Source organism: Zingiber officinale, chromosome 9A, assembly GCF_018446385.1.
Source record: "Zingiber officinale cultivar Zhangliang chromosome 9A, Zo_v1.1, whole genome shotgun sequence".
NCBI lineage: Eukaryota > Viridiplantae > Streptophyta > Magnoliopsida > Zingiberales > Zingiberaceae > Zingiber > Zingiber officinale.
Genome location: NC_056002.1, coordinates 13,804,346 through 13,820,562, shown reverse-complemented (window position 1 = coordinate 13,820,562; position 16,217 = coordinate 13,804,346). Strand labels below are relative to the sequence as shown.

The following is a 16,217-nucleotide window of genomic DNA, read 5'->3' as shown; positions in this document are numbered from 1 at the left end:
CTCGACTTCTCAGTTTCCGGCATTTTCTTCACTGTCCACCTTAACCCTAGTCCTAATCCTGAACCCGCCGCCGCCACCTGCATCCCCGCCCCTTCCCGCCTCGTCGCCATCGGATACCTTCACGGAGATTTCTACAAGTCCTTCTAGACCCTCTCTCTCTCCGGCCTCGTCGACCCCTCCTCCGCTCGCTGGACCGGCCGGGATGTCGTCGCCGTCCAGGTCGGCGACGTCCTCGACTGCGGTGACGATGAGCTCCGCCTTCTCTACCACTTCCACCGCCTCAAGCTCGGGGCTTCTTGCGCCAGAGGCGCCCTCCACATTCTCCACGGGAACCATGAAATCATGAACGCCCAAGGCGACTTCAGCTACGTCACCCGTGCTGGCCTCGACGAGTTCAAGCGTTGGGCCTTCTGGTACCGCTCCGGCGTAGCAAGGAAGCGCCTGTACGCCAGCCTCGATTCGCCGCGAGACCCCTTCAAGGGCATCCCCAAGTCCTTCCCTGGGATAAAAGAGGAATTCTGGGAGGGATTCCGTGCCAGGATCGCTGCCCTGCGGCCGAGCGGACCGATAGTCGTTCGATTCCTGGCTGGAAACCAGACAGCCCTGGTGATCGGCGAGTCGGTGTTCGTCCACGGCGGTCTCCTCCAGAAGCACGTCGATCACGGGCTCGAAAAGATGAACGAGGAGGTGAGAGAGTGGATAATGGGGCTCAGCAGGGGCCGATCTCCACCACCCTGCCTCCGAGGTAGGGCTGTAAATGAACCAAGCGTTCGTGAACAAGCTTGGTGTTCGGCTTGGTAAGAGCTTGTTTATGTTCGTTCAATATGCATTAGATTAATTAAACAAACAAGCTTGAACAGCTCGTTAAGCTAAACAAACAAGCTTGAACACATATGTGTTCAGCTCGTTAATGTTCGTGAACAACGTTCGTGAACAACGTTCGTGAACAATGTTCGTGAACAACGTTCGTGAACAATGTTCGTGAACAACGTTCGTGAACAATGTTCACTAACAATATTTATTAATAAAATTCTTTTCAATATGCTAAATAAACAATAAAATAAAATAAATAAATAAATTTAAATTATCAATCTTAATAACCAATCAAACAACTAAAGTTTCAAACAATAAAACAAGCTTGAATTGAGAGCTTGATAACATCTAAACGAACCAAGCTCAAACCAAGCTCAAGCCAAGATCGAACCAAGCTCAAGTCAAGCTCGAACCAAGCTTGAATTGAGAGCTTGATAACATCTAAACGAACCAAGCTCAAGCCAAGCTCGAACCAAGCTCAAGCTCATAAAAAATAAACCAAGCCAAGCTTGAATACTCATTTCAAAAGTTTGGTTCATTTTAAGCTCGGCTCGGCTCGGCTCGGTTATCTTATCAAACAAGCTTGAACACCCCAAAGCTCGGCTCGGCTCGGCTTGGCTTGTTTACAGCCCTACTCCGAGGCCTGGAAGGGGTGGTTTGGCTACGCAAGTTCTCCAGATCCGACTGCGACTGTAGCCACCTGGAGGAAGTGCTCGCCATGATTCCCGGAGTGCGGCGGATGGTGATGGGGCACGCCATTCAGGAGCAGGGCATCAGCGAGGTGTGCGGAGCCCGGGCGATCAGGATCGACGTGGGGCTGTCGAGGGGGTGCGCCAATGCACTGCCGGAGGTTCTGGAGGTGTACGACGGCGTCAAGTGGAGGATCTTGAAGTTGGATCCTGTGCAGAACGAGAGGTGGAAGCAGGACAGGGGCCGCCCGCGGTGGCCGGCGGCAAAGGAAGAGCTTGAGGGGCTTCGCATTTTGGTTCCGGAGACGGGGCCCCAAGAAGTGGAAGTCAAAGCCTGAAAGAAGTCGCAGGCCATCGAGCGCATGATCGACGACGGCTGCGCCGGCAACCGAACACCATCACTTGGTATCGCAGACCATTGATGTTTATCTTAAATTAAAAATTAATCACGCTTTTGAAACAAATGAGCTTTGACTACTTATTATTATTATTATTATTATTATTATTATTATTATTATTAGTTTAAATTTAATTTGAACACCCGATTTAAATTTATTTAATTAATTATTGAACTTATTTGTTTTATTTTTTAAAATTTATAAATTTAATAAGAATTTTATTAATGAACCTATTTCATAAATTATATTTATGAATATATTTGTTTTTGATGAATTATTTAAATTTATTTATTTAAATAAATATTGAATGAACTAGTTAAATATTAAATTTGTTCACTAAAGTTTAATTCATATATAACCCTAAGGTAGAAGGGAATCCAATAAAGTTGCAAATTGCAAAAGGTGGCCTCTACGTCGGTTGTATAATTCGTAATGCCACCGTCAATTTAATTTGATCAAAATTAGTCAGCCAACGTAGAATAAAATTCCTTGGTAAAAATTATTTAACAAAACTATATAAAAATATGGAATTTATTTATATTTTCAAAAATAAATATATTAGTTATTAAATTTAATTTAACTTGGAAATTGAGCTAGCCTATATTCAGATTGTGATGAATCATTTTTAAAATTCTTAATTTCAGGTGAAGGTTTTTCTGTTACGAAGGCGGCTGACGGAATCAGGAAAAGATCAATTGCAATTTGCTCGTCTTTAAGGTGGATAAACTTATATGATCACTTACAGATACAAATTCAAGTATGAGCATATCCAGATCAATCCGAATCCAACTTACACTCAAAAACCTTTAATCCGAACCCAATTCTAATCTGATTTTTTTTTTTAATTGTCTCAAGATGGATTGGCGGATCAGAATCCATTTTTACATCCTTAATATAACATTAGTTTTAGCTTGCAGAACCACAAGGTCTACTGTTAAAGGGTAATATTAACAAAGTAAACAAATTAGTTTTGACACCCTTAATATAACATTAGTTTTATATTACAGAGCCACAATGCCACTGTTAAAGGGTAATATTAACAAGGTAAACAAATAAGGCAATCTAACAATTTTTTTTTTTAAAAAAAATCGCTTTAATATATAACACAAGGATAAGATTACCAGATATAAAACTAATGTAATGAGTTCATGAAACAGCAATTACTTCATTAAGGTGATTGTGCCACATCGAATGGAGATAAAATTGATGCTAACAAAGACAATCAAGCAACAAGCAAAAAGCAAAAAGCAAAAAGCAAAAAGCAAAAAGCAAAAAAACAAGAGAGGGAGGGAGGGAAAGCAAGACGAACTATTAATATTGCTCATCATCAGTAAGCATAGCATTCTTTAATATATGAGTTGTCAACATTAACATACCTAGACCAATACATCTTGTACTTGGTAAAGGCAAGATCCAACCATGGCTTGTAATTGCCATTATAGTGAATAACAGCAGCATTCTCTATGTCTGAAGGGTTTATGGCTGGATCATACCCAAGCCCTAAAACATGCCAACTACGATCCAATGGTAATGTCAAATTGTAGAAAGTAATCAGTCCCGGCGGCAGTGTCCCAAGCTTCCACAGTTTACGGTCCTCATTCTAAAGGAAAATAGAAAGTTATTCCCTATTTAGTTAGAAAATGCAGTATCTGATGGGGAAAGGGGGAAAAGAGATCAGTACCAGAAGAGATCATTAATTTGAATATCAATGTTAGCAGTGAATGAAGCGAAAGGTAATAATTCTTACCGAATCCTGCCAATAATGATAAATTCCAGTGATATTTCGCTTCTTCCATTCCTTCAGGTCGAATATATTCATCCCAAAGGCCCACCCACATGCTTGAGGATCAAAATTATGAGATATTAGTGGGTTCGAGAAATTGAGATAGGTATCAAACCGATGAAAGCTCTCTTTGCATGTCTCAACTGCACCATTGACCATTCCTTTCATATCTATGGACCAGAGCGGTGTCAGATCCTTTTGCACCACAATATCATCATCGAGGAAAAGCAACTTGTCGAGTTTAGGATAAACCTCCGGCATGTAGAATCTTAGATGGTTAAGCATTGACAAATACTTGGGATTCCTGTATTTAAGATTTTCATTTCCAGCAGAAAGAGATGATGGATGAGTCGCTTTGAAGTAGTACTCTTGGATTCTGGCAGATTCAAGTTGGCGAAGAACAGAGCAGTAGGAGGAATTAAGCCACTTGAATTCATCGATGTTTTCCACATTGACAGACGCTGGCAGGGGATGAGCAATGAACCACATCTTCATGGCTGCAAAGTTTAGTTTGTCTGTGACAATGTGAAACACATGCTTCTCTGGTTCTATGGCATTCATAACAGTAGAGTTGACAACAACTGAGGTAGCGAGAACATTATCGGAGAATATAGCATAATGGTAAAGCGAGGGATCCTCAAGCTTCTCATTTGATACTTCTTTGTTAATATTGTTGCTCATGAAGTAATCAGTTGTAAGTTGTAAAGATAGACAATGGACCGGTTTGGGCATTGTCTTTGCAGCATGCTGAACTAAAAATGTACTGTGTTTCTTAACTGTGTTTATGGTGTCCTCTAATGATTGAAGCATAGTCCGCAACTTTCTTGTGATAACAGCACCATCGTGTAGCTTGTCTTTTGCATCGGACAGGACATAGCCCATAGCTTTTGCTTGTTCAAGAGCACTGAATTTAGAAAATTTGAAACTGCATTAGGGGAATGGACAATAAATAAGTTACTAGTAAACGAGTATTATTATGAATACCTCTCCTGTAGCTCAGAATCTGAATTTGCATTTCGAGTAGCATGTTGACTTTCTTTGATGCGTCTAATCAGAGAATCATAAAGGTCGAGTTTTCCAGTGGAACGAGCAACACTAGCATACACCTTAGCCATTACAATCTGATCTCTCATCAGTTTAAGAGTGGAATCAGAGAGAGGATTAAAATATTCTTTCCTCCATATGCTATACCATGACTTTCTTGTGTTGATGAACTCTTGTGTACGTCGGATGGCTGCTTTTTGCATCTGCATTTCAGTGTCTTTGCTCATATGAACAAGATCTGCAATTCGTTGTTCCTTCCTTTTTTCCCGCAATCGCTGCAGTCAAAAACACCAAGCCTTCAATAGCTAAATAACTAATAGCATTAGGTGTGATCAATTATTTTACCAGACGTCTAAGCTTGATTGGATCTATAGGATTGGATGGTTGATTATAGTAAGTTGGAGGATGAACACTCTCTTCGGTAACATTCATAGGGTGTTCAGTCAACTTTTCTGGGATCTGACAAACATAGAAATGTGTAAATCATATTTAAAAAGCTAGATGAGATAAATATTGAGGCATATATTCAAAGAGATGAATAATAAAGAAATACATTCTAATATTATATTGATTTTTAGTAAGAGAACAAATCTTGTGAGAATAGGAAAGCCAAGTATATACAGATCAAAGCGTGTGTTCATTAATGTCATCAGTTTCTAGCAAAATAATTAACTCCTCAATTTGGATTAGAAATGATAAATGAATGAAAGCTCCCAAAAATAAATGAAACAAAATTTCACATACACCAGGATTGATCCAGCATCAAGCTACATTGAAGTGGAGATATCAAAATAACATCTAGCAGTGGAATCCAAAACCTAATTCTAGCCTCAATAATCATTCTGCAACTTCCCCGTTCAACAGAATATGAGACTAAACTGACCTTAACTAATTAAAGCCAGAATAAAATGAGATCATATCAGTCTTTTTCTAGCACAATCTTTCCTGCAGATTTCCCAAGATAGGCCTATAAAGGTCCGAGCCTTCTTTTCCTGATAATATTATGGCCATCCACTGATGAAGATCACAAAATCGCAAGCAACAGACTATCATGGTTGTTGTGAACAAAAAAACCACAAAAATAAAGTGAAGCTCGATACATAATTCATGGCACTAAAATAGAGAAGGCCTATATGCCAGCGAGAAAAATATTAACAAGCAACTGTATAACAAATTAGCTGTGTTATATCTATTAATCTACACACAAAATTGATTGCACAAATAAATACCTATGTTTTTACAAAACTTATTCAGCCAAGATCATTTATATGTTTTATTTCATTTTCTCGTACTTTTCTGATTCTTTCTGTTCTGATCATTATTCAAAGCATGGGTGGATTTGCTGAAATGGAGAAAGTGGCCGGAGCAAAATAAAGTCTAGAGTATAGTAGAGAAGCTTTAGAACATGATTTAACTTCAAAATTTGAACAAGAACAAAATATGGTGTGAAAAATTGATCATTTTTTTCAATGGTTTTAATGCTGCCAAGAATTTAGAGCAAAATTGATCTTGGGAAAAAAACTGGAATTGCAGCTTGGTGATATGAGCTTTACACCTAACATACGAACACTGTATATGATTCTATGTAAGAGATTGTGTACTTCTGTGAAATGAGAGAAATAGAAAGGCACACTTCAAACATATCCTGGAAAATAGAAAGAGCACCTGTCCAATAATTTGTTGGCTAAGATTTCCATCAATTGAACTCTCCCAGACCCAGGATGACGATAAGGTCTTTGAATCAACCTTCTGAGTTCGGAACTTACCAGAAGAGTCCACATAGGATACAGCTATATAAATATTCTGCGACAGGACAAAGATTACTAAAACCAGTAAATGTCTGTAATGAAGATGAATCTGATACGTTGATTTTGGGTTACCTCCTCTGGTTGCTGGAAATTTCCTTGTCCAAGTGAAGAATCTGCTGTGAAACCATGTACCTGTTCAGCCAGCATGGATAGCAAGGTTGTCAAAGTCAAGAAGTGATGATCAGTGCCCTTAAACTGACCATACTTCCATATATGAACAAATGGACCCATAACAAATAGTCAAATTCAAGCAGTGATGAAGAGGATACTTCATTTCATATATAAAAATTTGAAAACCATAACTAGAAATGTTTAATATTTACAAAAAATATATCACGAGGTTTTATAACAACATACTTTACAAAGTTTAGTTCTTAGACATCAAAGAGAGATATATATGGACAATTATCTGATATAATGGTTATTATGCAACATGATAGTTGGATAGTTGCGAGTATAACTGCAACATCTATTTCTTCGAGGAGTTCACAAATTGTCCAAATTTAATGCCTACATAGTGTCCTACATTACAATAAATATGAAATGTTGGTTTAGGAAGACAATAAACTATCTTATATATGATGCTTATGAAATTATGGGCAAAATTAAAAACAGAGCTATGATTGCAATAAGTAAACTCATTATAAGTGTAATATAAGATGCAGTTGTCTGGAATAAAGAATCATTTGGATGGCTTAATTTGCTCAATGAGAATTTATTCATGCAGATAGATCAGTTCCAATTTACTAGGCTACAGCCAGTGCCAGGTCAAGCCCTACGATCAGCATCACAGAGGAATGAGATGAAAATATCAACATACCTGAATGAAGAAAAAGGCTGCAGCCACTATGATGAGAAGGATTTGAATGTCGAAGAAACCTTTCTCCATCTCCGCGCCACAATCTCCTAGTTGGTTTCAGTAACGTCCCACACCAAGGTCAAACATTTTTTTTTTTTTTTGCTGAAACAAGGCAGTATGATACACTGGATTTAGAATATGGAACGCTAATCCATCAAATCGGTGCACAGATCCATCCCAAATCGATCGACTGGATCCAAAACCAAGTACGAGCCTAGCAATGAAGGCGATCGGTCAAATACTTCTACAAAACCAAAATCAATGAACAAGAAGAGCCTGATACAAAGGATCCTACCTCAGTTGGAGATCGGGCTATGGAGTCGCTCGATTCAGGCCAATGATGGAAACACGAGAGGACGTAGAAGAGACAGAAGAAATTGGTAATATATCTCCGTGCCGCTTCACCTCCCCGCTGCTGTCTCCCGTAGGCGTCGTCAAGAGTGAAGGAGGTTGCCGCCGGTAGCCAAACATGGAAACAGTGAGGATGGAACGAGGCGAGGGATCGGCAAGAAAGCGAGAAGAAACGGTCCGATCCAATCCTTATGGTTAGACCGGGATTGATTAGACCGGGTTTGATTAGACCGGGTTCAGCAAGGCCTCTCAATTCAAAGCACAGATCTCCTGGACCACAAAAGTGGTCCAGGGGAAGTGCCATTTGTATTTGCGGGGGCCGGATCTTCTGGTCCACAATTTGTGGATCAAGGGATGGTCCACTGTACGAGGACCATTGATTTGGATGGAGTCCACCTTTAAATTGGTAGGATCCATCCAAATCAAGGGTCTATAATAGTGGACCATCCTTTGGTCCGCAAATTACGGACCAGAAGATCTATCCTCGTATTTGCGGTCAGATTATGATCACGATCCGATCGTAAATTATTACGATCTCTTTCATGGTTCACCGTCCCCACCAAATTATAATTTAATCACAATCATTTACGATCGGATCGCGATTGTGATCCGACCGTAAATGAAAATGACACATCACCTAGACCACAAAAAAAAACGTGGTCAGGAGATGCTGCATCCTCAATTCAGGCCCAATTCAATGATATGGATGCGATAAGGAGCCTGAAACACGAGACATGCTACGTTTAGAGAGCAGGAGTAAAGATGGAAGAGCTGAAGGCGGCGGGGAAGGTGGTTCTGTGGGTGATCGCGGCGATGGCCGGCGCCCGCTTCGTCGCCTCTCGGACAAAACCCGGCAGGCTCCGGTTCCTATTCCTCCTCCCTGTTGTCTGCCTCCTCCCTTTCCTCCCGATGCACTTCTCCACCATTCACCTCCGCAGCATCTCCGCCTTCTTCCTCGCCTGGCTCGCCTTGTTCAAGCTCTTTCTCCTCTCCGCCGGCTCCGGTCCACTCTCCGCCGACCTCCCCTTCTTCACCTTCCTCGCCTCAGCCACCCTCCCCGTCAAGCTGGTCCACCAAAAATCGCCACAAAAACCTAAAAACCCGACCACCACCTCCCTGTTCCTCCCCTCCGCCGCCAAGGCCGCCCTCCTCTCCGTTCTCATCTCCTGTTACCGATTCAAAGACACGATCCATCCTTACCTGCTCCTCTCCATTTACTCGATCCACGTGTACCTCGCCCTCGACCTGGTTCTCGCCACGGCCGCCGTCGTCGCGTCGCTCCTCCTCCCGCGGGGCCTCCAGCTGGAACCACAGTTCGACGCGCCTTACCTCTCCACCTCCCTCACCGACTTCTGGGGCCGCCGCTGGAACATCATGGTCTCCGCCATCCTCCGTCCGTCGGTCTATCTCCCCGTCCGCAACCGATGCGGCCGCCCGGCTGGCGTCCTCGCGACCTTCTTCGTCTCCGGCCTGATGCACGAGTTCATGTTCTGGTACCTGACCCTCGCACCGCCCACCGGGGAGGTGACTGCGTTCTTCGCGATCCACGCCGTCTGCGTCGTGGCGGAGGCGGTGGCCCGGCGGTTAGGGTGGCGACTGCCTGCGCCAGTGGCGACGCCGCTGACTCTGGGGTTCGTAGCGGCGACGGGCTTCTGGCTCTTCTTCCCGCCGATCCTCAGGAGCAGGACGGATGAGGCGGTGTTGACGGAGTGTACGGCGGTGATGTCTTTTCCGGAAGCCGCCGTCACGAAGATTCTGGAATGGGGCCGGTTGACTTGATCCCGACGCGAGATCGGAATCATCGGATCGACATATTTCCGTTCAGGTCACAAATTAATTTCAATTTCAATTTACTATTTTGCCATTGAACTGCATTTTGCCATTGAAATGGAGAAGTCTGTGTCTGAGTACGCAGCTACAATTTTATTTTTTAATTGGGCCCAGCTGGCTAACGGTGTGCTTTATTTTATTTGTTATTTTTATTGCTTATTTATTAAAATATTTTGCGTAGTTTCATTATTATTGTTAAAGAATTAAAACAACTGTATGAAGCTATTGGTTGAATTTTGATATAATTCAATAACACAACTTTAAAACGGCACATGACATAAGACAGCTATATTATATAAATAAATAGATTGATAGGGTTAAAGTGGGGAGTTGAGGATTGGAATTAAACCCATAAAATAGTGTGGTGGCTGTGTGGGGCCACGATTAGAAAGTGGGCTGGCAGCATAGTTGCCGTTAAAGATGGAGAAGGCAAAGCCCCGTGTAATAAGCAAGTAGTAAAGTATTTAGAAAAAATAATAAAAATATTAAAAGTTTAAGTTTTAAATAGAATGGATATTAAATGCGTAAAATTGTACTTGACATGATTTTATTTTATTACTATTATCTGTTTGCATGATGCCTTAGAGCATGAGAGCTTACATTGCTAAGAAAGGAAGCAGCTTCCTCTCATAGGGGAGAGAGATCACATTTCTTTTTTTAAAAATATGTTTTAAGTTTAGTTTTTCTTAAAAAAAAATAATAAAATAATAAATAATAATAATAATGTGTGAGAAAATGTAGGGCTATGAAAGAGTTGTTGAAAACTTATTTTTATAGTAAAGAGATATATGTAGTTTTTTCCTTTTGATATGATGTGAATATGACAATAAAATAACTCTCGATGACTGCGGGACTGTCTTAATCATTTTTAAGGCCCTAGATGAAAAAAGAATTTAATATTTTTTCTATAATCAAGTTGTAGTTGGTCATTGTGGGAAGAATATTTTTCTTGATTTTGTCGAGATTCGACACTGATACGGTGCATGATCGGTGGGGTCGGACATCAGACGTGGTCAGAAGTCAAGCCCTCAGGATGGTCAGAAGTTAAGCCGGTGTAGCGGTCAGAAGTCAAGTCCACGTGGCGGTCAGAAGTCAAGCCTACGTAATAGTCAAAAGTCCGTCTACATGGCGGTTAAAAGTCCCACTTATGTGGAGGTCAAAGATTCATATTACAGGATGACCCAGAGGGGACATAAGCGACATTTGGGAGTTAGGTATACGTGGCAAGTAAGAATTCAGATTGATCGGGATGCACCGGTCAGGAAGTATGTACCAAGCGTACAAGTCGGGATGTGTCAACCAAGGATACAGGTCAGGACTTATAGTCTTGCGGCACAGGATACATAGACTAAAGCATACAAGTCGGAATGTGTCAACCAAAAATATAGGTCAGGATTTATAGCCTTGCGACATAGGATACACGGACTACAGCGTACAGGTCGGGATGTGCCAACCAAGGATACAGGTCAAGACTCATAGCCTTGCGGCACAAGAAACATGTACCAAAGCGTACAGGTCGGAATGTGTCAACCAATGACACAGGTCAGAACTTATAATCTTACGGCTCAGGCAGGACACATGGACCGACGTGTACAGGTCGGGATATACCATCCAAGGATACAGGTGACGATTCATAGACCCACGGCATAGGCACCCAGATCAAAATGTACAGATCGAGACATGCGGAATTAGACCAAAGCGTACATGTCGAGACATGCGGAATCAGACTAAGGTATACAGGTCGGGACACGAAATCAGACTAAAGCGTACAGGTTGGGACAGACGGAGTCAGACTAAGATGTACAGGTCGGGACATCCGGAATTAGACTGAGGAGTATAGGTCAAGACTCAGGATAAACGGAAGCAGACTGAGACGTACAGGTGGGGATTCAGGATAAGCGGGACCAGACTAAGGCTTACAGGTCACGACTTACAAGGTAAAGCAGGTCGGGAGTTAAGAGAACAGGACACACAAGACGGATGGACACGCAGGTCTGGAGTTAGGAAGCGACAAACGCAAGACAGGAAAGGTTGGTCTACATCCACAGATCGAGGCCGGCAGATACAAGGACCTAGTCCAGGATTGACAGATCGGGGCATGCATACACTACACGACAAGCAAGCCAGAGAATCGTAACAACCTGTCAGGGAATAATCACTGTCTGTCAAAGAATATGCTAACGGTCTGGCGCTCAATGCCCGCTGATTCCTTCCCAGACTTATAGGAGGATGCCACGTGTCATTCACCGTCAGACAAAATCTGACACTCGACATTCCCTGACACCCGTCAGACTCCAGAAGAACCCATTTCAGTATAAAAAGGGAAGCTTTGTCCCTTATGCAGGTACGTTCACTCGTCATTTCACTCTCGTCTTTTATTTTTCGTCCTTTCTCTACGCTTCTGGGAAAAAAGTACCTGACTTGAGCGTCGGAGGCCCTGACCAGGGGACTTTTCCCCTGGTTCTTGGTCTCTAACGTGAGGCGGCTTGTCTGAGTGTGCGGAGAGCCCTCGCGTCATCATCCCGGTCATCATCCCCCGTCATCCACCCTTGTGAGCCCTTCCGGCAGGTGCCAGATCGACCAGGCTTCGCAACGACTTTTCGTCAACCTCCATGACAGTGCAGCCCGCTTCCATCCGACTCAGCTTCCGGATAGGATCAAACTAACCTCCAGGTCATGCGGTTACCTCGGGAAAAGCAAAGCCAAACGTCATGATTAGGAAGCAACCTCGGGAAAGAGGAGGAAAAATGAAAAGACGCTGGAATTTGAATGTGACGCTCCTTACAAATTAAAAATAAACAAATAGTTGATCTAATTAAAATTTGCTTGAGATATTTGCAGGAAATATCGCAAGTAACACGCAACTGGCGAGAGTTACAACATAACACCCGGGCAAGAATTTCGAGGACAACTTCCAGGTCAGGCTATTGCCATTAATCCGATTCATGAGCAATCCCTTAAGGAGTTTCTTAACGGCTACTAGGTCATGTCCCAGACTCTCACCTCAGTGCGAGTTATAAGTGAGTATGCTCTCACGCCCAACGACCGTCCAGGTCGGTGTCCCAGACTCTCGTCTCAGTGCGAGTTATAAGTGAGTATGCTCTCACGCCCAACGACCGTTCAGGTCGGTGTCCTAGACTCTCGCCTCAGTGCGAGTTATAAGTGAGCATGCTCTCACGCCCAACGACTGTCCGGGTCGGTGTCCCAGACTCTCGCTTTAATACGAGTTACAAGTGAGCATGCTCTCGCGCCGAACGACCGTCCAGGTCGGTGTCCCAAACTCTCGCCTCAGTGCGAGTTATAAGTGAGCATGCTCTCACACCCAACGACCGTCCGGGTTGGTGTCCCAGACTCTCGCCTCAGTGCAAGTTATAAGTGAGCATGCTCTCACGCCCATCGACCGTCCAGGTCGGTGTCCCAGACTCTTGCCTCAGTGCGAGTTATAAGTGAGCATGTGAGATATAAGTGAGCATGCGAGATGCTCTCACGCCCAACGACCGTCCAGGTCGGTGTCCCAGACTCTCGCCCCAGTGCGAGTTATAAGTGAGCATGCTCTCACGCCGAATGACCATCCAAGTCAGGTCCTAGACTCTCGCCTTAGTGCGAGTTATAAGTGAGCATGCTCTCACGTCCAACGACTGCACAGGTCGGTGTCCCAGATTCTCGTCTCAGTGCGAGTTATAAGTGAGCATGCTCTCACGCCCAACGATCATCCAAGTCGGGTCCCAAACTCTTGCTCTAGTGCGAGTTATAAGTGAGCATGCTCTCACGCCCAACGACCTTTCCAGGTCGGGTCCCAGACTCTCGTCCTAGTGTGAGTTATAAGTGAGCATGCTCTCACGCCCAATGACCGTTCAGGTCGGTGTCCTAGACTCTCGTCCCAGTGCGAGTTATAAGTGAGCATGCTCTCACGCCCAACGACTGTTCAGGTCGGTGTCCCAGACTCTCGTCCCAATGCTAGTTATAAGTGAGCATGTTCTTACGACCAACGACCTTTCCAAGTCGGGTCCCAGACTCTCGCCCCAGTGCGAGTTATAAGTGAGCATGCTCTCACGCCCAACTACCTTTCCAGGTCGGGTCTCAGACTCTCGACCTAGTGCGAGTTATAAGTGAGCACGCTCTCACACCCAACGACCTTTCCAGGTCGGGTCCCAGACTCTTGGCTCAGTACGAATTATAAGTGAGCATACTCTCACGCCCAACGACCTTTCCAGGTCAGGTCCTAGACTCTCGCCCTAGCGTGAGTTATAAGTGAGTATGTCCTCACGATTAACGACTTTCTAGGTCAGTATCTCTGTTGGAACCCCAAGGTTGTTTTGGTGTGATCAACAAGTTAAGTTAGGTCCTGCGTTGTTTTAACCTTGTGTCTAAGTGTGCAGGAGCTTAGGAGCACAGGTACTCGAGCGGAAGACGCAGCTAGCGAGAAGGACGGCACGCGGTGCGTCTGAGGGACGAGGCGCTGCGGAAGAGTACCCCGATGGACGAGAAGGAAGCGTGCAGTGGTTCCGAGGGACGAAAGTCGGAGCGAAAGATTGCTCGGGGAGCAAGAGACGCAGCTAGCGAGAAGGTCGGCACGCGGTGCGACCGAGGGACGAAGACTGCGGATGAGTACGCTGGTGGACGAGAAGGAAACACGCAGCGATTCCGAGGGACGAGAAGCCGGAGCGGAAGGCTGCTCGAGAAGATCGAAAGTTGGGTTCGGGTGAGTCCTTTTCCGGATGGCAGAGATCACCCAAGCGAGCGGATCCGGAGGAGAAGAACCGAACCGAGGCGGGACTGAACCAGAGAAGAAGTCCCGGACGAAAAAGTCAACAACTGTTGACTTTGGGCTCCAGGGCGCCCGGAGCCCTCCGGGGCGCCCTAAGCAGTAAAGTTGATCAGATCGAGTTTTGACTCGATCTGAACATTGGGGGATAAGTTTTATCCCCCCAGGATGCCCGGAACCCTTCCAGGCGCCCTGACCAAGGCTATAAATATAGTTTTGGTCCAGAAGCTTTTTAAGGAACTCTGAATTGTAATTCCAAACACTTGTGCGCTTCTGTTTTAGTTTAGCTTCTGTTTTCTGCGCTACATTGCTGTACGAGGCTTCTCCGCCCGAAGGAGATTGATAGTGGACTTTATCTTCCTTGGATTAACAACCACATCGGTTGTAACCATGTAAACCTTTTGTGCTTCGTCTTTTTAATGCTTTACTTATTTACTGCTTAATTTATTTATGCAAGTGTTAGCTTAAAGAGTTTGAGGAGGGTTTGTTTTCTTTTTGTGTTAGCAGGATATCCAACAACCCCCTCCTAGCCGGCCCAACGGTCCTACAAGTGGTATCAGAGCCGAGTACGCCTCAGAAGGACTAACCGCCGTCTGAAGCAACAAAACAATGGTCGGAGCTAGCGACTACCCACCAGCATTCGAGGGGGAGCTTGCTTCTTGGAAGCAACAAATAACGGTATTTATTAACTCTGATATTGGTATTTCTCTAATAATGGAAATAGGTTATGAAGCACCAAAGACAACGAATGGAGAAGAACTCGATCTACGCCTATGGAACAAGAAGCAACGTGATGAGTCAATGGCAAACGGTCGGGCAGAGTTTCACATTTTAACCGCAATACCAAACGAAGACTTTGATAGAGTTGGCGAATACAACAGCGCAAAAGAACTTTGGGAAAAGTTCTTAAAACTCTACGAAGAACCGATTGAAGTCGTCCCCTCAATAGACATCGAGCCGTCATCAGAAGAATCCGAGACGGAAGAAATTATCGAGACAACCCCAACAGCCGAAGTACATCCCGGGATCGATGAAGAGGGAGAATTTTCGGAAGAAATTAATTCAACAGGGGGAGAACCAACGACCAACGAGGTAAGTAAGGTATGGTCTCTACCTTCTGAACAACCGGTTAATTCAATAGAAAAATTGCCTGAAGATTTTTGCGATTTAAAAATTGAATTACCGAAAAAGTTTTTGAATTAGAAAATCAATTGTCAAATTTGTCTTGTAAATTAGAAATATTATCAAAAGAAATTTGCAAATTTTAAAATATTTTGACAAAAGAATTATGCAAATTAGAAGAATTTTTCGAATTATAAATTTCTCTCTCGAAAGAATTTTGCGATTTAGAAATTGAGTCACCGAAAAGGTGTTTCGGATTAAGAAATCTGTTAATAGATTCCTGTAAATTAGAATTTTTGTTGTTAAAAAATTCTTGTAAATTACAAAATATTCTTTCGAACGAATTTTGCACATTGTCGAAAGAATTTTTTATATTGTCGAAAAATTTTATCAAGTTAGAATTTATGCTATTTGAATATTTTTGTGAAATTACAATTCAAAAAATAATAGAAATTAACATGATACAAATTATTGCATGTTTAATATCTGTGACTTTAAATTTGAAAAAGTGTAATTTGAAAGTTATGAAAAATTGAAATGGAAATTTAAAACTTGTTGATATAAGTATCAGTATAAAATAAATAAATAAATGCATAGAAATTTTTTTTTATGCTATCAATTTTCTTAAATTTTCTTGCATAAATTTTTGGGGTTAGAAAGATTTATTTTTGGTGAAAACTTAGAAATGTTTCAAAAGTCATTCTTTGACTCAAAATTTTTTTTTCTTTAACTTGGAAATATTTTTTCTCCGAAAA

At 43.0% G+C, this 16,217-nt stretch overlaps 2 protein-coding genes and 1 pseudogene across 2 annotated transcripts; 2 read left to right on the top strand and 1 right to left on the bottom strand.

Moving 5' to 3' along the window:
- On the top strand, nt 1-1,889 carry LOC122019044 (annotated as a pseudogene).
- Nucleotides 1,890-3,193: 1,304 nt separating this feature from the next.
- On the bottom strand, nt 3,194-7,964 carry LOC122019756 (probable galacturonosyltransferase 3). Its single transcript, XM_042577267.1, has 8 exons — nt 7,690-7,964; nt 7,356-7,608; nt 6,608-6,667; nt 6,393-6,530; nt 5,073-5,186; nt 4,668-5,002; nt 3,648-4,587; nt 3,194-3,500 (listed from the first exon to the last, which is right to left on the bottom strand). The coding sequence occupies exons 2-8, from the start codon at nt 7,422-7,424 to the stop codon at nt 3,228-3,230; spliced, it is 1,929 nt and encodes a 642-aa protein (XP_042433201.1). The 5' UTR covers nt 7,425-7,608; nt 7,690-7,964; the 3' UTR covers nt 3,194-3,227.
- Nucleotides 7,965-8,453: 489 nt separating this feature from the next.
- LOC122019757 (probable long-chain-alcohol O-fatty-acyltransferase 4) lies at nt 8,454-9,679 on the top strand. The gene has a single exon (XM_042577268.1). It carries the CDS (start codon nt 8,508-8,510, stop codon nt 9,522-9,524), a length of 1,017 nt encoding a protein of 338 aa, XP_042433202.1. The 5' UTR covers nt 8,454-8,507; the 3' UTR covers nt 9,525-9,679.
- The last annotated feature ends 6,538 nt before the right edge of the window (nt 9,680-16,217 follow it).

Excerpts from the sequence above, each read along its gene's own strand:
- LOC122019756 (XM_042577267.1), bottom strand. The coding sequence starts at position 7,424 with ATGGAGAAAGGTTTCTTCGACATTCAAATCCTTCTCATCATAGTGGCT. Across the intron at positions 6,668-7,355 it reads CAGCCTTTTTCTTCATTCAG|GTACATGGTTTCACAGCAGA; the intron begins GTATGTTGATAT and ends CTGGCTGAACAG. Across the intron at positions 3,501-3,647 it reads ATCATTATTGGCAGGATTCG|AATGAGGACCGTAAACTGTG; the intron begins GTAAGAATTATT and ends ATTTTCCTTTAG.
- LOC122019757 (XM_042577268.1), top strand. The coding sequence starts at position 8,508 with ATGGAAGAGCTGAAGGCGGCGGGGAAGGTGGTTCTGTGGGTGATCGCG.